This window comes from Delphinus delphis, chromosome 10 (assembly GCF_949987515.2).
Source record: "Delphinus delphis chromosome 10, mDelDel1.2, whole genome shotgun sequence".
Lineage (NCBI taxonomy): Eukaryota > Metazoa > Chordata > Mammalia > Artiodactyla > Delphinidae > Delphinus > Delphinus delphis.
The window spans coordinates 65,704,749-65,726,974 of NC_082692.2; the positions used below are offsets into that span (position 1 = coordinate 65,704,749).

The 22,226-nt window shown below is 49.7% G+C and overlaps 2 protein-coding genes across 7 annotated transcripts in view; both read right to left on the bottom strand.

Annotated features, from left to right (window-relative positions):
• The window catches only part of IP6K1 (inositol hexakisphosphate kinase 1), a 74,023-nt gene extending 62,512 nt beyond the window's left edge, over positions 1 to 11,511 (bottom strand). The window contains exon 1 of one of the 3 annotated variants that reach the window (XM_060022513.1): positions 11,326 to 11,511. The gene's annotated coding sequence lies outside the window, so the exon portion shown is untranslated. The other 2 variants (XM_060022514.1, XM_060022515.1) reach the window with 2 other exon arrangements.
• A 1,909-nt stretch (positions 11,512 to 13,420) lies between these two features.
• CDHR4 (cadherin related family member 4) lies at positions 13,421 to 20,592 on the bottom strand. 4 transcript variants are annotated; one of them, XM_060022518.1, is made up of 19 exons: positions 20,544 to 20,592; positions 20,007 to 20,191; positions 19,721 to 19,883; positions 19,559 to 19,641; positions 18,941 to 19,051; positions 18,199 to 18,302; positions 17,868 to 18,004; positions 17,403 to 17,586; positions 17,153 to 17,306; positions 16,812 to 16,905; positions 16,333 to 16,536; positions 16,113 to 16,252; positions 15,728 to 15,878; positions 15,427 to 15,647; positions 15,043 to 15,185; positions 14,496 to 14,552; positions 14,307 to 14,394; positions 14,066 to 14,093; positions 13,421 to 13,562 (listed from the first exon to the last, which is right to left on the bottom strand). In XM_060022518.1, exons 1-19 carry the CDS (start codon positions 20,590 to 20,592, stop codon positions 13,507 to 13,509), a joined length of 2,352 nt encoding a protein of 783 aa, XP_059878501.1. In that variant the 3' UTR covers positions 13,421 to 13,506. The 4 variants fall into 4 exon arrangements, with proteins under 4 accessions (XP_059878501.1, XP_059878502.1, XP_059878503.1 ...); XM_060022519.1 differs by lacking the exons at positions 20,007 to 20,191; positions 20,544 to 20,592 and having other exon boundaries at positions 13,424 to 14,096; positions 19,721 to 19,963; XM_060022520.1 differs by lacking the exons at positions 20,007 to 20,191; positions 20,544 to 20,592 and having other exon boundaries at positions 13,424 to 14,096; positions 17,868 to 18,000; positions 19,721 to 19,918.
• Positions 20,593 to 22,226: the final 1,634 nt, after the last annotated feature.

Consider the following 22,226-nt stretch of genomic DNA (forward strand, 5'->3'; position numbering starts at 1 on the left):
AAAAAAATAATTGTATTTTTCATGCAGAATATCAAAAACCAAAACAGCCTAGGCATGCCCTGTGCTGGCCTGAAAAATCTAGTGTTCTACTTGGCCCTGACCCACACAATATCCTCCAGTTGAGCAGTCTTTATAAGTTTCAGAACACTTTTCACCAAATCAAGTTTGTGTCTAAGTCGCAATTATAAAGTCTCCAAATCAGTCGTGAACCATTAAAATAATATCTGCAAAAAAACCTTTTTAAAGTATATAATCAAATATATGCTGAGTACCCAAAATGAATGAGACCCTGAAGAATACTGTAGTAATAAGACAAACACAGTTCCTGCCCTCAGAAAACTGAAAGTGAGGATGGAGAGCAGGTAGAGAGGAGAGGCAAATAAGCAATTTTAAAAGAGTATGGGGCTTCCCTGGTGGCGCAGTGGTTGAGAGTCCGCCTACCAATGCAGGGGACACGGGTTCGTGCCCGGTCCGGGAAGATCCCACATGCCGTGGAGTAGTTAGGCCCATGAGCCATGGCCGCTGAGCCTGCGCGTCCGGAGCCTGTGCTCCGCAACAGGAGAGGCCACAACAGTGAGAGGCCCGCGTACCGCAAAAAAAAAAAAAAAAAAGAGTATGATAGGGACTTCCCTGGTGGTCCAGTGGTTAAGAATCTGCCTTCCAATGCAGGGGATGCGGGTTCGATCCCTGGTCGGGAAACCAAGATCCCCCATGCCGCAGGGCAACTAAGCCCGTGCACTGCAACTACTGAGCCCGCGTGCCAAAACTAGAGAGCCCACACACCACAACGAAAGATCCCGCATGCCACAACTAAGACCCGACGCAGCCAAATACATAAATTTTTTAAAATAACATTAGAAAAATAAAACAAGCTATAGGTTAACCATTTGACAAGCTTCCCCTTTATCTGATCAACACCATAAAGTAAAGAGATTAGGTATTGTCAATCCAATATTACAAGCAAAGTAGCAGAGAAATCAGATGACTTGTCTAAGTAAGGCTCCACAACTAATACTTGAAATACCAGCATTCACCTTCCTCACCTGGTTCCAAGAAGAGTTCCAAGATGGATCTTTTCAATCTAGTCTGGGGAGGCAGGCACCACTCCTGTACAGGATTGAGTGAGATTAGTACTCTAGGCAGTAAGTACACAGGGAGGTTCATTTGCCCAGAAAGTTTACTGCATTGGGTTTCCCTGGTGGCACAGTGTTTAAGAATCCACCTGTCAATGTAGGGGACACGGGTTCGATCCCTGGTCCGGGAAGATCCCACGTGCCGTGCCACAGAGCAACTAAGCCCGTGTGCCACAACTACTGAGCCTGCACTCTAGAGCCTGCGAGTCACAACTACTGAGCCCGCGCGCCATAACTACTGAAGCCCACGCGCCTAGAGCCTGTGCTCCGCAACAAGAGAAGCCACTGCCATGAGAAGCCCACGCACTGCAACGAAGAGTAGCCCCTGCTCGCTGCAACTAGAGAAAGCTCCCATGCAGCAACGAAGACCCAACACAGCCAAAAATAATAAATAAATTTATTTTAAAATTAAAAAAAAAAGTTTACTGCCTTAACAAAATGATGTGGGGACCCCAAACCTTTCAGACACTAGAGACAACACTCCTGTGCCTTTTTCACACTACAAGGAAGCAAGGCCACAGAATGTGAGGAAGAGAAACTAAATAGTGGGGACACCAAAAGTTTCAGAACCAGGCTTGCCCTTAAGAATATCACATATTTTCTCTACAACTTTAGACATCACCTAGAAACTGAACACAACATTGCCAAAGTCCCCACACTCTAAAATAATGTCTAAGACTCTGAAACCATCCCACCTGAAGAAAGCATGGTATCTGGAAACCTTCACATTATAGCTCCAATGTTTGGGTGATAATATAATCTTGGAGGGTTTCAAATCTCCCAGGAAATACGCTGAATGCTGACAACCAGCATCAATACATGGTCAGGAGAAAACTTTGAGAAGAGCGGCTGAAATTGTATCCTTAGGTAATATGGAAGAGAAAAAACCACAACATCTAAATCCAGTAGCAGTTGCTATTTGCATTATAAAACTAATTTATAAGCCAACTCAAAAGAAATGAGGTCTCCCACCTTCCCCCACTCTCTATCCTGGCAGAGGAGAAACCATACTGGCATCACCAGTTCAGCTACCAAGACAATGCTATAGTTCAGATGCAAGGCCTCTGTGGGGCTCCATTAACAACATCTGTTAAGACAAAATTTGAATTTTTTTGTGGGGGGGGGCCGTGTTGGGTCTTCATTGCTCCACGCAGGCTTTCTCTAGTTGTGGCGAGTGGGGGCTACTCTTCATTGCAGTGCACAGGCTTCTCATTGTGGTGGCTTCTCTTGTTGCAGAGCATGGGCTCTAGGAATGAGGGCTTCAGTAGCTGCAGAACGCGGGCTCAGCAGTTGTGGTGCGTGGCCTCAGTAGTTGCGGTGTGCGGGCTCTAGAGCGCAGGCTCCGTAGTTGTGGCGCACAGGCTAAGTTGCACTGTGGCATGTGAGATCTTCCCAGACCAGGGACCGAACCCATGTCCCCTGCATTGGCAGGTGGATTCTTAACCACTGAGCCACCAGAGAAGTCCAAAATTTGAATATTTTAATAGGGAAAACTGAAGTACTAATAATACATAAAAACAAAAAAATTGACTTGGGAAGAAAGTACAGCCAAGCAATGCTGTCAGTATACCAAAGCCACTCACATAGTCTTCAGCAGACCCAGCAGTCAGACTGGATACAGGGAGCAAAGGGTACAGTTATCAAAAGGCTCCAAGATGAGCCCAAAGGAGAAACAAAGTCCTCTGCATAGCTTTTAGGGCTTATCAGTCAAATGAAGAATATCGGAACCAATTATCTGAACTTTTTTCTAACAAAGGATTTTACCTTAATCTCAGGTTGTACGAGGACTAGAAAATCGACCTGCTTTGTTCAGGGGGTATGACCCTAACTACAGTCTTATACTTGAAAAGATAAAATTCTTAAAGGAAAGTTGGTTTTGATTTGCTTTCATCACCTTCAGATAAGGATTTTTACCCTCAATAAGTTTTACAAACAGCTCCAAGATCCTTCGCCCTCCCACAGGGCCAGTATTTCAATAAGGACCACATACAGCAATAAGGTTTGCTCACAGCACAGATTATAGTTTCCCAAGTAAAATGCTTACCTACCTAAAGCCCAATTTCCCAGGTATCAGGCCAGGGTGCACAGCTGTTGAGGAGGAAAGGAAAAGTTGTCCACATTTAAAAGATGAGGAAACTAGGGACTTCCTTGGTGGTCCAGTGGTAAAGAGTCCACCTTCCAATGCGGGGGACGCACGTTCGACCCCTGGTCAGGCAACTAAGCCCGCATGCCACAACTATTGAGATTGCGCACCTCAACGAGAGGGAAAACCTGCACACCACTAGAGAGAAGCCCGTATGCCTCAACTCGAGAGAAACCCGAGCAGATGCACACCGTAACGAAAAGATCCCGCATGCCTCAACAAAGATCCCGTGTGCCGCAGCGAAGAACCGATGCAGCCAAAAAAAATAATAAGGAAAATAAATAAAATAAATATTTTTTAAAAACTGATATATCATTTAAAAAAATAAAAGATGAGGACACTAAAGCACACAGAAGGTAATCAGATGAAAGCTGAAGTAGGAAAAGGAAAGCTTTATTTGGCCCACTTTATAATAGGTTATGAATCTAAACATTCGCCTAAGCTCACAACAAATATGAAATGCATGTTACTCTTCTTTAAAAAGAGCAAGTGAGGGAATTCCCTGGCCGACCAGTGGTTAGGACTCCATACTTTCACTGCCGAGGGTCCGGGTTCGATCTCTGGTTGGGGAACTAAGATCCCACAAGCCACGCAGCACGGCCAAGGGGAGGAGGACGGAACAAGCATTTCACTCTAGAAAAACAAACATCAAGATCTATTTTGTATAAAAAACAAATTACATAGTAGCTTTATTCATAACTGTCAAAACTTAGAAGTAACCAAGATGGCCTTCAACTGATGAACGGATAAATAAATGGTGGTACACCCACACAATGGATTATTCAGCACTAACAAGAAATGAGCTATCAAAGCTCTGTAAGGACATGGAGAAATCTTAAATGTACATTACTAAGTAAAAGAAGCCAATCTAAAAAGGCTACACACTGTATGACTCCGACTACATGACATTTTAGAAAAGGAACAGTAAAAAGATCAGTGGGACTTCCCTGGTAGTCCAGTGGCTAAGTCTCTGTGCTCAAAATGCAGGGGCCCAGGTTCCATCCCTGGTCAGGGAACTAGATCCCACGTGCCGCAACTAAGAGTTCACATGCCGCAACGAAGATCCCGCGTGCAGCAACTAAGACCCAGCACAGCCAAATAAATAAATAAAATATTAAAAAAAAAAAAAAGATTAGTGATTGCCAGAGGCTGAGGGAGAGGAAGGGATGAACAGAAGAACAGAGATTTTTTTTTAGGACAGTGGAACTATTCTGTATGATACTATAATGGTAGATATATGTCGTTATACATTTGTAAAAACCCATAAAAGGTACATAAACTACAGACTTTGAGTGATAATGATGTGTCAATGTACGTTCATCAACTGTAGCAAATGTACCACTCTGGTGTGGAATGTTGATATGTATGAGTGGGGCCTAGGGGTATATGGGAACTCTCCACTCAAATTATGCTATGAACCCAAAACTGCTCTAAAAAACAAAATCTATTTTTTATCTTTTTAAACAATTTTTATTTATTTATTTAAGTTTTGGCTGCATTGGGTCTTCATTGCTGTGCACAGGCTTTCTTTTGAGGCGAGCAGGGGCTACTCTTGGTTGCGGTACGCAGGCTTCTCATTGAGGTGGCTTGTCTTGTTGCAGAGCACAGGCTCTAGGCGCACGGGCTCAGTAGTTGTGGCTCACGGGCTCTGGAGTGCAGGCTCAGTAGTTGTGGCACATGGGCTTAGTTGCTCCGCGGCATGTGGGATCTTTCCAGACCAGGAATCGAACCCATGTCCCTTGCACTGGCAGGAGGATTCTTAACCACTGTGCCACCAGGGAAGTCCCAAAATCTATTTTTTTTAAAGCCAATTTTTTTGTTTTGTTTTTGCTCTTTTATTTTGTTTTTTTGGGCCACGCTGTGCGGCATGAGGGATCTTAGGTCCCCAACCAGCAACTGAACTCATGCCCCCTGCAGTAAAAGCACACAGTCTTAACCACTGGACCGCAAGGGAAGTCCCCCAAGAGCCAAATTATTCAAATGTTCTAATTTTTTTATCTGGGTGGTTGTTAGGTATATACAGGTGTAAAAAATCATGTAATTTTGTGTACTTTATATATATTTTATGCTTCAATAAAAGTTACTTTAAAAGAAGACAAAAATTTAACAGGGAAATCTAATCATTTGAGGGGCAAAAAAAAAAATATGTACTTAAACAAACACTGAAGCAGAGCCTATTTATCATGACAAGGCATGGGCACTGTCTGAGCACTGATACTCCCTGGCTGTGTGGCCTAAACATTATTCTCACTTCATTTCATCAAATGTAAAGTGAATGTACTACTACTTGTCTCATAGGTCTATTAAAAAAGAAATTCCTTCTCTTATCCACTTAGTTATTCAAAAGAAAAACATGAAGACCAGGGAATAAAGATTCCAATCAAGCAAGAGGAATACTACATATTAGTTCTCTCTCCCAACAAACTATAAAAAATACAGTAAACTGGGGACTTCCCTGGTGGTGTAGTGGTTAAGACTCTGCGCTCCAAATGCAGGGGGCCCGGGTTCGATCCCTGGTCAGAGCACTAGATCCCACATGCATGCTGCAACTAAGAGTTCGCATGCCACAACTAGAAGATGTGTCCTAAGGTAATTGCTTCTTCACTTTAAGCCGTTTGGCTCATGAAAGGTTTCATAGGAGCACTCTACTTCCATCTGAAAGCACTCTACTTTCATTGGAAATCAAGGGAAATATGTATTACAGCTGAAACAAGATGGCAGCGTGTCACCTGATTCAACCTCAGCTGGGAATGTATACCAGGCAATTCAAATTTTTCACCATTTCTGGTCTGCAAAGGGTTTTCTCTGATCACTGGAGTGGCTCAAATTTTAATTCATCACCAAACTTTAAAATCAGGAAATTTCACATGAAAATCCAGATTTCTGGTTTTCCTTTAAAAAAAAAAACCCCAAAATCACAAGATCTGGTAACACAACAACTGGCTAAAACTAAGAAACAGTGCCCCTTTTCCAATAGCGCCTGTGGTTGCTAGATCACCGAAGTCCCCACCACTCACCACTGTCCTTACACCCTGCTTCCCTAATTTACTGCAAGCTAGCCCTTGATGTAAATGCATCGTTTACCAACCCAGATGCTCATAATATACTGATCTTCGTATGATCAGTCCTAGTCACAGCAGTATTACTCCTATTGTCACTACCCGTCTTAGCAGCTGGAATTACCATACTATTAACTGACCAGAACCTAAACACAATCTTCTTTGATCCTGCAGGAGGGGGAGACCCAATCCTGTATCAACATCAATTTTGATTCTTTGGTCACCCCAAAGTATATATTCTAATCCTTCCTGGCTTCGGAATAATTTCACACATTGTAACCTACTACTCGGGAAAAAAAGAACTTTTCGGGTATATGGGAATAGTCTGAGCCATAATTTCTATCGGGTTCTTAGGCTTTATCGTATGGGCTCATCATATATTCACAGTTGGTATAGATGTTGACACACGGGCATATTTTACATCAGCCACTATAATCATTGCTATCCCCACAAGAGTAAAAGTCTTTAGTTGATTAGCAACACTTCACAGAGGGAATATTAAATGATCCCCCGCTCTAATATGAGCCTTAGGTTTTATTTTCCTCTTCACAGTAGGTGGCCTAACTGGCATCGTTCTAGCTAATTCATCACTAGACACTGTTCTTCATGATATACTACGTAGTCGCCCACTTTCACTACGTACTTTCAATACGAGCTGTCTTCGCCATCATAGGAGGATTTGCCCACTGATTCCCACTATTATCGGGATACACACTTAACTCAAGATGAGCAAAAATCCACTTTATAATTATATTCGTAGGTGTAAACCTAACATTCTTCCCATAACATTTCTTAGGCTTATCCGGCATACCTCGACGATATTCCAACTACCCAGACGCCTACACAACATGAAACACTATCTCATCCATAGGCTCTTTCATCTCACTAACAGCAGTTATACTAATAATTTTCATTATCTGAGAAGCGTTTACATCCAAACAAGAAGTATTAACAGTAGACCTCACCTCCACAAACCTTGAGTGACTAAATGGGTGTCCTCCGCCATATCACACATTTGAAGAACCAGCATACGTCAACCCAAAATGATCAAGAAAGGAAGGAATCGAACCCTCTCTAATCGGTTTCAAGCCAACACCATAACCACTATGTCTTTCTTTATAAATGAGATATTAGTAAAACCTTACATAACTTTGTCAAAGTTAAATCACAAGTGAAAATCCTGTATATCTCCATGGCATATCCCTTTCAACTAGGCTTCCAAGATGCAACATCACCCATTATAGAAGAACTCCTACACTTCCACGATCATACATTAATAATTGTTTTCCTAATTAGCTCCCTAGTCCTCTATATCATCACCCTAATACTTACAACCAAACTAACACATACCAGTACAATAGACGCCAAAGAGGTAGAGACTGTTTGAACTATCCTTCCAGCCATCATTTTAATTCTAATTGCCTTACCCTCCCTACGAATCCTCTACATAATAGATGAAATTAATAACCCTTCTCTCACTGTAAAAACAAGAGGCCACCAATGATACTGAAGCTACGAATACACCGACTATGAAGACCTAAATTTCGACTCTTACATAATCCCAACATCAGACCTAAAACCAGGAGAGCTACGACTACTAGAAGTGGACAACCGAATAGTCTTACCCATAGAAATAACAATCCGAATGCTAGTCTCCTCCGAAGACGTATCACACTCATGAGCTGTGCCCTCCCTGGGCCTAAAAACAGATGCAATCCCTGGACGCCTAAACCAAACAACCTTGATATCAACACGACCAGGCTTATTCTACGGGCAATGTTCAGAAATCTGTGGCTCGAATCATAGTTTTATACCAATCGTTCTCAAACTAGTACCTCTAGAGAACTTTGAAAAATGATCTGCATCCATACTATAATCTGATTAAGAAGCTAAACTAGCATTAACCTTTTAAGTTAAAGATTGAGAGCCGGGCTTCCCTGGTGGCGCAGTGGTTGAGAGTCCGCCTGCTGATGCAGGGGACACAGGTTCGTGCCCCAGTCCGCGAGGATCCCACATGCCGCGGAGCGGCTGGGCCCGTGAGCCACAGCCGCTGAGCCTGCGCCTCCGGAGCCTGTGCTCCGCAACGGGAGGGGCCACAACAGTGAGAGGCCCGCGTACCACAAAAAAAAAAAAAGTGGCCTCTTAGCCAGGAAGCGGGTTGAGTCGCATAGCCCCTTCTGAGATGCAGAATTGCTTTCTGTTCTCAGGCTTCAGTCATGCACTTTGAGCAAGTTCTACTGCCTCCTGCAGAATGAGGAATGGGCCTCCATAAGGTGCTAGAGTGCAAGCACTCCAGGCAGCGTAGGAGGTGGAGATCCATGGCCAAATTCTCATTTCTACTTGCCCATTCCCTCCATTTCCCTATTTAATTAGAGGGTGTTCTAACTCAGACAAATTTAGCACATTTTTGTAAACGTTTAGTCCTTATCTACTACATGCAGGTACAAGACACAAAAACACAATCTCTATAGGAAAGGGGTTAGGTCTAATCAGAGAAAACAATTATTCTCAAAAGAGTATATACTGTGTTTTTTTGTTTGCTTGTTTGGTTTTTTAATAAGGGCAATGATACTACTGCAGTTCAGAGGGAGTGGAGTATTCCCAAGAACTGGAATGTTTCGGGAGTGTTTCATAAAGGAGGTAGGAGGGATGTGAGCTGGACTCTGGAGAAAAGAGAAGTGACACTGAAGGCAAAGAGGGGCAAAAGCCAATGGATTAGCTGGTAAAAGAATCTGTCTAAGTAAATATCATGTATGGAATGTTTACCAAACCATCTGGTTAGTGGGGTTAGGACAAACCCTGAAGAGGTGGGTTGCGGCCAGCTGGGCAGCAGCACCTTAAATGCCACATTAGGACATCAGATCTCATCCCATAAGTCTGCAGCAGTTTGACTTTGGTGTAGGATCTCCATAGTTGTGAATTATGTCTGTTGCTCATAATAGTTAAAAGTGTTGACATTTACAGGTGAATTATGTAAATACAAAGTTAAAGTAGATGGAAGGGCCACTATTCTAACATCCCTACTCATCTGCACTTAAAAATGCCCAGCACAGAAGTACTGCTATTAATAACATACACTGAATCAAGCAAGCATCATCCAATACTCATAAGTATTCATGAGGCAGTAAAAGCATTAAACAAAGGCAATAAAGTTCTTGGATATTCTATAATTTCCTTGGGGCAGCAATTCTAACACAGGGTTAGACTACGAATGGACTTTAATGGACCCCCTGACCTCCCTAAAATTGCATGCAAAAGTTAGTGTAGTGAAGTTGACTGAGTGGATCTGTCTCTTTCTATATCTCTAAGAGGTCAGATACCCAAAATATGTTAAGAGCCTAACTTAGGGTTGTTTTAATAGAAAACAGCGAGAATCTGGGGACTTCCCTGGCGCTCCAGTAGTTAAGACTTCGCCTCCCAATGCAGGGGGTGTGGATTCCATCCCAGGTTGGGGAGCTAAGATCCCACATGCCTCACAGCCAAAAAACCAAAACAGAAAACAGAAGCAATATTATAACAAATTCAATAAAGACTTTAAAAATGGTCAACATCAAAAAAAATCTTTAAAAAAAAAGGAAAGAAAACAGCGAGAATTTAACCCTGTGGCAGCCTTAACTTTCTAAAGGAAGTGTTAATGGGGGGGGTTGGGGGGAAGTTAGATTGAGGCCATTTTGAGAAGTTCCTAATATTTTCATATCTCCCTCCTTTCTTGTAAAGAACTGCCCAAGGAATTAGTCTCACCAAAATCAAAACTCATTCAACATTCAAAAAATGGCCCAAGGGAGGGTAATAAAATATCTAAAAACTACTCACTCAACTTCTCTCTCTTCTCACAAGTAAGGGAAACAGCAAGAGGCCACCAGCTGCCTCTGGTTTCAGCATCTTCTCCAAAAAGATCTCCTGACCAAACAGCTAGTTTCCTTCAAAATAACACATTCTGAGGCGACAAGATCCTGACACAAACCCACAAAGTATTGTTGCTTGACTTCTTAGTCGTCTCAGGCAGGCTTGCTGTAAGACCATATACAGGAGCCTATGCTGAGAAGCCAAAGGACCACAGGGAAAGAGAAATGTGTTTTGGAACACTCAGAACTCTTCCTAGACCTGCACACCTTGCCCAGCGTCTCTAACCCTCCTACCCTCACAAGAAGCGGGGGCTGGCGGTCTGTTTTCATTGCGCAAGATACATTTACTCTATTAAAAGTTAATTTGGCATTCACGAGACAAAAAGAAGTTTCATTTCTTTTTCTGATTCTAGCACACTCCCACATTTCCTCTGTCTCCTGATTACATTTGCCAGATTATCTCTTTAGGAGATAAAATCAATCAACTCACCACCATAATATTCACTTTCTCCCAGAGGCAAAAGAGCCTTACCACAACTCCAAAGAGTGGTGGTCCAGAACCAAAGAAATTCTGTCCCAAAATAAAATTCGGGCATCATGAACATTTAACCAGGCCCTTCAGGAAGAAGCAAACGGTAAGCTCCGAGAAGCACAGAAGGCAGGCGCCGGGCAGAGGGCCTTCGCCCTGTCAGAATCACAGGGCCGTCACACTGGCCTGCCTGGTTCGCGGGGGCTTTCGACTGTTTCGTCTAGTCTTAGTCTCAAGCGGTCTGAAAGTCAGTCGCAGGAGCGACATCTAAGAAAATGGTACGTGTGTTTCTCACCTGGGAACAACACAAGACCCCGGAGAGCATCAAGCTGGCACTGGACACGTTTCAGCGCTGCGGGTCAGCGGAGCCCAGGGCTGTAGTCACAGAAACTAGTTTCCCACTACACCTCGGGAGCGGGGCTCTCGGACCTCCACCCCGAGGCCGTCCTCCGACCTCGGCACCAGCATCTAGGAGGCTCCACGGGCGGCCCGTCAGGACGATCGAGCGATGCTCAGCCGATACCCCTTCCCTGCGCGCGCCAGCTCCAACCCCGCGCCCGCCGCCGCCCGCCCCGCGGCGTCAGGCCGGTCTTTCGGCCCGGCTCCTGTCACTCACCAGCCGGCCCGGGCAGCGGGCGCCCACGGCTCCCCACGGGAGCTGGGCCCCCCGGGCCTCCAGGTTTCGACCCGCCCCCTGGCAGGCAACGCAGGTGGCTGAGCCCCGCAACAGCGACCCCACACCGGCCGCTCGGACCACCTCCCGGCGCTGCCCACTAGGTACGGATCAACAACAAGATGGCGGCCAGCCGAGGGGGCGGGGGCCGGGCGTCATAGTAACCTGGACGGCAAAGAACCCGCCCCCGGCTCAGAATATCCCCAATCAACAACCTCTTTGCCCGACGCCCGGGAGAGTGCCTCCCGCTGACAGGTCGGTCAGCTTGTCAGTCAGACCCTGCCTCTCGCGGCCCGTGCCGAACGCCTCAGCACGTGACTGTGACGGCACGGGTTGGCGCATGCGCGCCGTTCCCGGAGTTGCTGGCGGCAGAGCTTTCACGGGGTACTCCGAGTCCGTAGCACCCTTGGCATCTCTTAGTATGCCGCCCCCGTGCGCAGCCGGCAGCGTCTTCTTCCACGCATGCTTAGGGAATGTTTGCTGTGTGCTACATCCCTTTTTTTTTTAATCACTCACCCTAGAAGGCAGGACTTGTCCCTCCCTAGTGAGGAAGCTGAGGCTCAGAGGGGGAGGCCGGGCCAAGGTTACACCACCTCTGGAAATGTAAGCACCAGGTTTCGTGCCTCCTCTTACCGGCTCCAGTGTATAATGCCCTCTTCCCAGCGGCTTCCCTAGGTTTGCCCTTCATCAGCCTTTTGTGCTGCCCCAGCAGTCCCTGGCCTGTTGCCCACGTTTGTCCTGCCTGGAGTTCAGTCCCCAATTCAGTCCCCAGCACAAGCCCTGGCACACAGCGGGCACTCTTTCTTCCTACCCTAGAGCATCTCGTCTTGACTTCTTATAACATCTTTTGCCCTGGATTGTCATGATCTGCCCCCGAAGCCAACTATGAGTTTTGGGAAGACCGTTACCCCCCATGCAGAGAACCTAGCCCTGGGCTTGGCATCTGATGCAGTCGCACAGCCTGACCCACATCAAGTACCTGGACTAGCTAGTTTTGTTACTATTGAGGCTTGGTTGCCCCACCTGCGGAATGAGGATAAAAATTAAGCTCCTCAGAGATGAGGATTTAATAAGCCCTTAGAGCAGGGTAAAGTGCTCAGAAAAAATCCACCTGCAACCCCTTCCAGTAAGGGCCTGCTGTCAAGTTGCTGGCCCTGAGGCCAGCTCTAACACCCTCACTTTATTGGAAGCACCGTGAAGCATATTTTTCCCACAGAAGGCACTCAGCTTCTCCCTCCACCTGGGGTACCATAACTGGCTCAGTAAGGGAGGATCTCTGGTACCCTAAGATGGTTCAAGTCCACAGACCTGACAGAGGGGAGAAGATTGAGAGAACCTGGGGACACCACAGTAAAGGTAGCCTCCACCAAGACAGCAGGTCCTCTGGGAGAGCTGTCAGTAACCTGAGACCTGATGCCAGGCTGGGTATTGGGAGTGAGCTAGCACTGCACCCAACAGAACCCCCCCTCCTGCAGGCTACTGTAGGCCACCCGGCCATGTGCAGCAGCTTAGCTCAGCACAGGGAGGACAGAGGGCCCTGGAACTAGAAGAAACAGATAAGGAGGAAATGGGAACACCTGCTCAAAAGGGGGCTACTCTCAATCCCTCCATGGCCACCCATGCCACAGGGTGCTCAAGTCTGCACCAACCCTCACCTCAATGCAAAAGCTCCAGATCCTTTTCAAGAAAACCTCCACATACAGTTGGCAAACTGCCCTGGAAGTTGGTGGGGCTCTCAAACGAACAATGCCCTCCTTTCAGTGGGAAAAGGAAGCTCTTGGGCCCTTCCCATCTGCCAGAGCAGGTGTCCTCTGAGGGGACAGGCCAACTGGAGGCCCCCTCAGTCCCCCTCAGTCACTGGCAAGGATAACAGCTTCTTACATTTCAGAGCATTGTACAATGCCTTCTTAAAAGAAAAATAACCTTACTACTCCCTACAATGTTTCCACAAGACAGGGCATTCTCCAAGTGAGAACAAGGAAGCACAGATCTCAGAGCTTCTCCCACATGTAAGTTACAAGGCTAGGACTCTTCTCTTTGTAATTTTGTTTATTATTGAATCAACTTGAAAACACATAATCATGTGAAGAAGAAATTCCACAAATATGATGCAGCTTCTTGGCCTCAGAGCCAGCGCCGGGCTCCTGTGTGCGTGTTGAACAGGTAATCTCTGCCTGTACCTAAGCTCAGATGGTCAGGGGAGAGGGAGGGTACTGCTGGCTTCAGCAGAACTACCTCCATCCCCTAAGGACAGGGAAAGGTATTCCAGGACCCTTGGTGTGACCCCCTCCCTTCTGCTTGATCCAGCTTGTCCCCTCCCTCCTTTCTCAGCACATCCTTTGAGGTCTGGCTCAAATGCACAGGAAGCATCCATGATTCCCCAAAACTGGACACCAGCTCCCCTAAGCCCAGTGCCAGATTACTCTGCTATAATTCACGGTGACAGCGGAGCATTTGGGGGCCTCTTCCCTCACCACCTTTCCCCCTTTCCCCCATGGGCAGGAACCAGATCACGTTCGCCAGGTGTTTGGCAAACACTGGCTGAGGGGTGAGTGGGGGTGAGAAGAGACCTCATTCAGGGAAACAGTAGATAGGATGCCTGGTGGGAGGCAGAGATACTGAAATGGGGTATGGAAAGAAAGTGGGCCCAAGTAGAGAATGGTTTGGAAAGAGGGGGACTCACGGGGGTCCTGTGCTCTGCCATCAAAATGCTGCTGAGGTGAAGAATGAGAGGGTGCAATGAGTTGAACCCTGCCCATGGGGAGCAGGTGGAGGCCTGCCCCCAGAAGGGTCAGGAGCCCACCTGCCTCCTCCATGCTGATGGTGCTGGTATGGGCCCTCCCATGGGAAAAGGGGCAGGCTTGGCAGGGGAGCACTCTGCAGCAGCCTCAGTGCCCACTGCACAGGATGGTAGGTTGACATACCAGGCTTATGACACTGCTGGGTGCCTGGGGTGTCTCCATCCTCGGTGCCTCCATGAACCCCTCAACGGACCCCTCAGTTCCCTGGATACTGGGACAGAGTAGGAGCTGGAGTACAGGATAGGGCTCTGGGCCCCAGCCTGAGTTTAAGAGATGTACTTCCAGGCATAGAGGTATGCAAAGGAGGCTTACCTGTTCAGCAGTAGAGCCTGGGTTGGTTTGCTTGGTACCTGTAGCACCTGGGCCAACCTAAAATGCCAGGAGGAGGGACCAAGCAGTGAGAGCAGCAGACCTGCTGGCTCCAGAAACCAGCACCATTCATCTGCCCCTTTTATTGGGGATAGCCTATGTCTGTATGCAGTGCCCACATTGTTACTCCCACCTACCCCTGGGTTCAGTCCTGTGCTCACAAGAAACTCAGAGTCTAAGGGGAAGGTCAGGTTTCAAATGGAGGGCAGGGGTCAGAAATAGGGATAAATGCCCAATGCATGACAGACTCAGATTCTAAAGCCCTGGGCCTCATCTCATTCCAGGACTGGGTTCTGCCAGCGATGGAGACAATTTTCTCCCAGTGTATCTCTGCCTCTAACCTGATGACCACTGGAAGGAGAGCAGTCCCGAATATCAGTTTGTCTGCTCATCAACTTGGGCAATCTTGGGTAAAACCAGCTATCACAGATGCGATCCAGCCCCCCAGTGGGCTGGGGGGAGGCAGTCAGTACAGGGATAGCAACCCTACCCCCACAGGAGCCTGCTGAGGAGCCAGCCCAGAGCCAAGAGGAGAAGGGCACTGGTCACTGTCAGCACCACCACAAACCAGGGCTCTGGCTGCCAGAAAGCCTCCGTGTCTGTCACAAGCAGAGGTGTCATCATTGAAGTCACCTGAAATGGGGCCACAGCTTCACCACTGCCCTACCAAAATGCCCTGATCATCCAGCCTTCAAAGCCCTCCAAGGGCTGGGCCACCCCACACCCCAGATTTCTCTTCTGTATTGCCAGGCTCTTTGCACTCAGCAGTTCCCTCCAAAATGCCTTCCCCCATCGTTCCACCTGGAAAACTAGGTCCCTGCATCCTCCAAGATCCTTTCTTCCCACCCACCAAGGGCCTGAGGACCCCCCTCACTGTGGCTCTGTGGGTGCTGGTGGCCACTGTGCTGGCCCTCCAGGGAACTAGATGCACAATGACAGTGGCTGTGGTGCTGAGGTGGGGGGTGGAGGGACCTGCATCGGCCACACGGATCAATAGCTCATAAGTATGGGGCTGCTCTGGCCAGGAGGGCCCCAACATGAGGTCGTTGAGCACCAGGACAGCTCCTTGCAGACTGAATTGGCTCCAACTATTCCCTGAAAACAGAGTGGCAGAAGAAGGGGACCATTGCTGGCCTGCCTCTCCCCCACAGCCCAGTGGTCCCCTTGGCCCTCACCTCCCACAATGCTGTAGGAGAAAGCCAGGCGCTGTGGCTCTTGGGGCACCCGACATGACACCCTGGTCACCTCCATGCTGCGGCCCAGGTGAGTGTGGATGGTGAGCTCCTGAAATGGGGGCTCACACTCGGGGGCATGGTCATTCACATCCTGCAGGCAGGTAGTCAGATCACCCACTCCCAAACCCCCAGGCCAGCCTCTCAGCCTCCTCCCACCACAGCCAGAACCTTGGTATCAGGCAACAGGTTCCAAAGCTTTCCACAGTGAGACCCCACCCCTCTCCAGCCAACCAGTGGAGGAACCTGAGACAGAGTGCAAAAGCAGAAGGCCAGAGGGAGATATGAACTCTTTCCAATTCTTTCCAAGGCTTCGGGGCTCAATTACCTCCACCTCAATGGTAATTGTGCAAGAGCCTGAGCGGTGGCAGGTGGGGTCCTGGTCTTGGCTATGGTCAGTCAGCAGGACAGTGAGCCTGTGGAACTTCTGCAGCTCATAGTCCAAAGGCCCCAGGAGGCGAACCTCCCCTAGAAGGGGTGGCCACTGCCTCAGCTTGCAGAGTCAACTCTGGCTTTGCCCCTCCATCCCAGCCCTGGGGTGGGAGTACCGCTGAGACGGTCCACAGCAAAAGTGGCAGACCCGCCAGGGGTGGAGTACTCAATGCTGTCGTGCGGGTAATCCATGTCCTTGCCCACCACAGAGCCCAGAAGAGCGTGGGGCCCTGCATCCTCACGAACCCGGAACGTGCGTGGGACACAGGCTGGGGCGAACTCGTTGACAGGTGTTACCATCACCAGTACTGGCACCTCAGCTGGAAGCCATTTGGCAGTCAGGGAGCTGGCCTGGGTTGCCCAGCCCTGCCCTGGCGGCTTAAGGAGGTAGAGGCTCTGGAAGGAAGAAGGACAATAGCCCTCCCCTGCCAAGGGGTCTCAGCGAGGAGAAATGTGCCTCTGCCAGGGGTCTTTGGTGGAGACAACCCTGCCCTATTGGTTTCTGAGGGAGGAGAGATGACCCCATCCTGAGAATAGGAAGAAGGGTATAGAAGAACCCGGTCCTGAATGTCCAGGCCTGGGCATGGTCACTCACTGGTCATCAGAGGCTGACCACCATCACGCACCAGGATGGAAGCTGCATGATGAAAGCAGGCGCCAGGAGTGTCACAGTCCAGTGTGGCATTCACCTAGTCAGAGGGGCCAGAGGGTGATGCCCAGCCAAGGCCTGGGAGAGCCTTGAGCCACACTGGGCTGCCTCAGGCCAGGTTACTCACAGATAGCCTACCCTGACCCTCCGTTTTCCAGACTGTAAAGCAGGTTGGCTCCACCACCATCACCTTCACCCTCATGGTCTCTGCTCCCGCAGACCATTGGCCCACCCCCCCTTCCTGTTCAAGCACTCTGCACATGGGTCTGGGATCGGGGACTGGGCACCTCCAGGACTCTGTCTTGAAGGCAGAGGCTGGCTGCGCCAGCAGGGCTGTGGAACAGTAGCTGGTAGTCCAGGGTGGAGCCAGGAGAGTCCGGGTCAGTGCAAGTGAAGGTATTCAGCACGGTGCCCACAGGCGTGGTCTCGGGGATTTGAGTCCTGGGAGCAGAGGGCAGGGCGGCAGGGCGGGAGCTGGGGCGGGGCGGCGAACCATGGCTCTACCCAATAGCCAAGGTAAGGCTCCCATATACTCACGCCAGCAGCGCTGGTGTGCAGCGCGGGGGCCAGCGGTTGACCGACTGCACGTCTACCTTGAAATCAAGCTCGGCGCTGGCCCACGGCCGGAGACGCTCAAAGGCCTTCACCCGCAGCCTAGTGACCGCGGCGTCTGGGGCTTGCGCCAGCTCCAGGGGCGACGTTGTCCGGACCACTCCGTCGACTGGGCGGGTTGGGAGGGCGGGGGACGCAGAGTTCGGCCCCGCCCCCAGCTCAGTCCAGTTCCCACCCTCCCACGGATCCGCTGGCGGGGGAGGGCGCAGAGACTGACCACTTGGCCGCCTCCTCCAAGGCTCGCTTCTAACTTCGGGCCCCCAAACGCGACCTCGCCCCAGTTTCTGCCTCGGCACCAGCCTCGTTTACTCAAGAGAGCGATGAGGTAGTGCGGGTCGCTTCTAGACCAGCCGCAGAGGCATCCCCTTACCCGCCCTCCGTGCCCCTCACCGCGTCCGATGGAGAAGAGCCGGCAGGGCACTGGGGAGAGGATCTCGTAGCGCACACCGAAGCCCCGGGCCTGGACCTGAACCACCTTACTTCCGGGGACCAGGTTCTCCGGGATGGTGATATTCTGGGCTTGCTGCCTGGACCAAAATGGGGGCACTGGCTCCTACTTTCTCCCGCCACCCCGGCGGGGTCTGCGGACCCCTCCCCTGGGTCTTCCCTGGTACAGGAGCCAGCTGGGGATGCTCAAGCAGCCCCACACCTTAACCCTACTCCTAATTCCCTGGGGCTAGGTCCTGCCTTCCCCACTGTTCCCAGGGTAGGGGAACCTTACAGGAAGGAGACCTGGCTGGAGGGAGCAGGCAAAACTTTCACTGTCAGCATCCCACAGCAGCTTCGGCCTTGTCCAAAGTTCACCAGGATCTGAAGCTGGAAGACCTGCGGTGCACACAAAACAAGAAGGGAACCACGGTGTGTGTCTACCTGTATATCTGTGCCCAGTCGTCCCTTCAAATAGGCAGCGCCACCTCAGGACCTCCGCAAGGAACCCCGACACTCACTCCTCCCTTTGACCTGTCACTCTGCTGACAGATATTCCTTTGTGTCTCACTCTTCTGGGTCATAAGTCCTTCTCTTAGGATGCATACAGCCCCCAAAAGAGTAATATATGAATCATTCACAATGTGAATTATCATCTTAGAGTTGCTAAGAGTCAGTCAATAAGACATGGAAGTTTTAAAGAAGGAACTTCTCTAACCTCCTCCAGACTACACTAGGCACTGTACCCAGAGCTTTCACTTCCTGTGTGACTGCTCAGAACTTTCTCCTTTCTATAAGGGGCACCATGGGCTCCTGGAGCCAGGGATCCCTCTTCTTTCTAGAACTCCAGAGCCCAGCACAGAAGCAGGCCAAGGTGGGAGTACAGCCAGCATGGGGCAGCAGGTACAGGTATGGGCTATGTCTGGAAAAGGCAGCATGATTGAGGAGGTCAGGAACAAACAAACTTCCAGGAGGTAGTGGCTCTGCCCATTTTATGCCCAATTCATGGATATCTCCAGGTCCCAAGTCATGCTCACCTTTTGAGCCTGGCCTTTGAGGCCCTGGGATGGCGCCTGCAGCCAACCCTGCCCATTGATAGAGAAAGGTCCAGGGAAGTATGGCGGATCCTGGGCACTGGTGATGCTCATCTGACAGGACAGAGATGCTGGAGGCCCCTTCCCCAACCCTCAGTGCCCCAAGCATCCCTGTCAAAGTCCCCCAACAACCCAGCAGGTACCTGCCCACTCTCAACTCTCCCATACCCTGCCACTGCCACTCTAGCCTGGGCTCCCCCGGGCCCTGATCCTCAATCCTCTCTGCTTTTAAACTAATTATTTTGTTTTTAATCTAGATTTCTTTTGGAAATCTGATACAGAAATTTCATGATACAGAAATTTCATGAAGAATTCAGAAGAATTTAAAGAAGAACTCAGCCCCTGAGATGTCCCTATGGGAACAGCCATAGTCATTGGGGGTGGGCAGCCCTCAGTGGCTCTCTCCAAAAACATGCATCATTGCTGAGGCTCAGCTGTAGACTAAAGAATCCTTCTGCAGGCTATGCATGGCCACACAGGGGCTGGGCTTGGTCTCTGCATCTCCCCCCGACCCTCCACCCTACCCCCCCACCACCACCACTGCCCATGTGCAGGGCTCACCTGGGCTCCCTGGCCTGGGAGCAGCAGAGTGTACAGCCGGGCCCCAGGTTTGACAGTTTCTGGCACCTGAATGATTTCCCCAGCTGCCCAGAGGGGAGGTCATGGGGGGTTCTGTTCAGGTCATGCCTGCCCACACCCCCTGCCTGCTGTCCCTGGCCTCACCTGGGCTGGCAAATCGACCAGCACACTGGATATGGCCAGGGTCCCGCTGCACATCCACAGACAGTGGCCCCTCCATCACATGGTTGCCACATGTGAACCGCAGCTGCAGTTCATAGTGGTTCACTGTCAGGGCATCCAGCCGGGCCGAGCTGCTCAAGGTCATCTGTGGCAGGAGGCAGTGCCCTGTGGGGCCTAGGATCTCCATCCCCCTATGCCACCTCTGGCTTTGTGAATTTAGGGTCTGTCCTTGTTCCCCCATGGTCCCCAGTTGTGCCCATGACCCTACCTTGCCCACATAGATCCCCTGCCATCTAGTTAGGCTAGGTGGGTTGAAGAAGGTGGTGGGTGGCTGCACATGGAGCAACTCCAGGGTGGGTGTGTGTGAAGAGCAGTTGAAGGAGAAAGACTGAAGGATGGCGCCAGGTCCCTGGCTCTCAGAGACATTTATGAACCAGGGCAGGGAGTGGAGGTCTGTGAGGAAGAGATGATTCAGGCTGGAGGCCCCCATTCTCATGGAACCATATACACAATCAGAGTCCCTCCTTTCTGCCTTAGGGCCTGGCCACATCCTGGAAACAAGCAGCCAAAGTCCTTCCTTGTCCCCCACATCCAACCATGGGTCAGCTCATTTCACAGACTGGGAGTGAGAACTTGGTCGAGGAAGCAGCCAAGAGAAGGAATGAGGGTCAGGGATACAGATCTTTGCCATTTCCTGGCTCCCCCCACCCCCTGTCCTCCATGGTAGCTTATCTGAGAGGGATCAAGACTCCACTGTGGAGTCAGGGGGTGAGAACTGGAGTTCCCCCACCCACCAGCTCCTCACCAGAGACAACCAGAGCAAGAAGAAGCACCAGGGGCCTGAGCAGCACCATAGTGGCCTGAAGATACAGACAGCAGAGGAGACTACAGAAAGCCAGAAGTGTTTGTCAGGCCCACCCCGTTGCCAGGTCAGTTGCTCAAACAAAGCTGGGCCTCCAAGATTCTAGCCCTGCCCATCCCTAGTGACTGAGCTCTAGACTCCAGCCATCAAGAGGCCTGGAAAACTCCATTTTTTTTCACTGCTCCCAGTGAATTCCCCTATTTATTACTAGAATTCAAAGGAGATGTGAGGGGAGAAGGATCAAGCTTCAGATAGGGAAACTGAGGCTCAAGGAAGTCTTGGTCATGCAGTCCCTGGAGACAGAGCAAGCACAGAACCCAGGAAAACTGGGCCCAGGACCTGCTACCCCACAGAGTCTGAACTCCAGCTGCCCACTCCCATTAGAACATTATCTGCCTAGGGACTTCCCTGGTCGTGCAGCAGTTAAGAATCCACCTGACAATGCAGGAGACACGGGTTCGATCCTGGTCTGGGAAGATCCCACATGCCATGGAGCAACTAAGCTCGTGCACCACAACTACTGAGCCTGCACTCTAGAGCCCATGAGCCACACCTACTGAGCCTGCGTGCCACAACTACTGAAGCCCGTGCGCCTAGAGCCCATGCTCCACAACAAGAGAAGCCACCGCAAAGCCTGTGCACTGCAACAAAGAGTAGCCCCCGCTCACCGCAGCAATGAAGACCCAACACAGCCAAACAAAAAAAAGAAAAAAAAAGAAAGAACATTATCTGCCTATAAAACCTGAGCCCAACCATCAACAAAATCTCTCAAAACCTGTGTACATTAAACAAACAAAAGGTATCCTTGGTGACAGAAATAAAAATGGTGGTTACTTTTGGGGGTATCAATTGGAGGGGGCAAAAAGTGGCTTCCTGGAGTGGCTGGTGATATTCTATATCTTGATCTGGGTGACAGTTGCACAGGTGTCTACAGATTTTAACATTTATAGTGCTGTACCTTTGAGAGTTGTCTGTTCATTTTATTTACATTATATGTCAATGTTTAAAAGGTTGTCTACACATGCCCTCTCCAGTTCTTCACCTCTCACTCTCTTTTCTACCCACTATAGTTGAGCTTGTCCCTCTCTCCATAAAAATGCCCTTGTTGGGGTCCTCAGAGACCTTCAAACTGCAGTTTATTCTCTACTCTTACCGCCTCGGCAGCATTTGATGCTTGCTCCCCTTGGCTCCTAAGTGCCCACACTCTCTCAGCTTCCTCCCACCTCTCTGGCTGCTCCTGCTCAGTTCCTTTGCTGGTTCTGCTTCATCGTCCCTACCTCCACCCAGTGGAGTGTTCCAGGGCTCAGTCCTGACTGCTGCCATCCTCTGTCCACCTTCCGCCTCACATCCAGGCACATGGCCTTAAACACCATCCACTCAGATTGGTTCAAGATGGCGGAGTTGAAGGATGTGCACTCACTCCCTCTTGTGAGAGCATCGGAATCACAATTAGCTGCTGAACAGTCATCAACAGGAAGACACTAGAACTCACCAAAAAAGATACCCCACATCCAAAGACAAAGGAGAAGCCACAGTGAGATGGTACGAGGGGCGCAATCACAGTAAAATCAAATCCCATAACTTCGGGGTGGGTGACTCACAAATGGGAGAACACTTATACCACAG

What these genes read in the sequence shown, in the direction of transcription:
- CDHR4 (XM_060022518.1), bottom strand. Translation starts at nt 20,592, where the DNA reads ATGGTGCTGCTCAGGCCCCTGGTGCTTCTTCTTGCTCTGGTTGTCTCT. An exon ending in TCCAGCCAGGTCTCCTTCCT is followed by an intron (nt 18,005 to 18,198) that starts GTAAGGTTCCCC and finishes ATTTTGGTCCAG; the next exon opens with GCAGCAAGCCCAGAATATCA. An exon ending in CCAGCAGTGTCATAAGCCTG is followed by an intron (nt 14,094 to 14,306) that starts GTATGTCAACCT and finishes TCACCTCAGCAG; the next exon opens with CATTTTGATGGCAGAGCACA.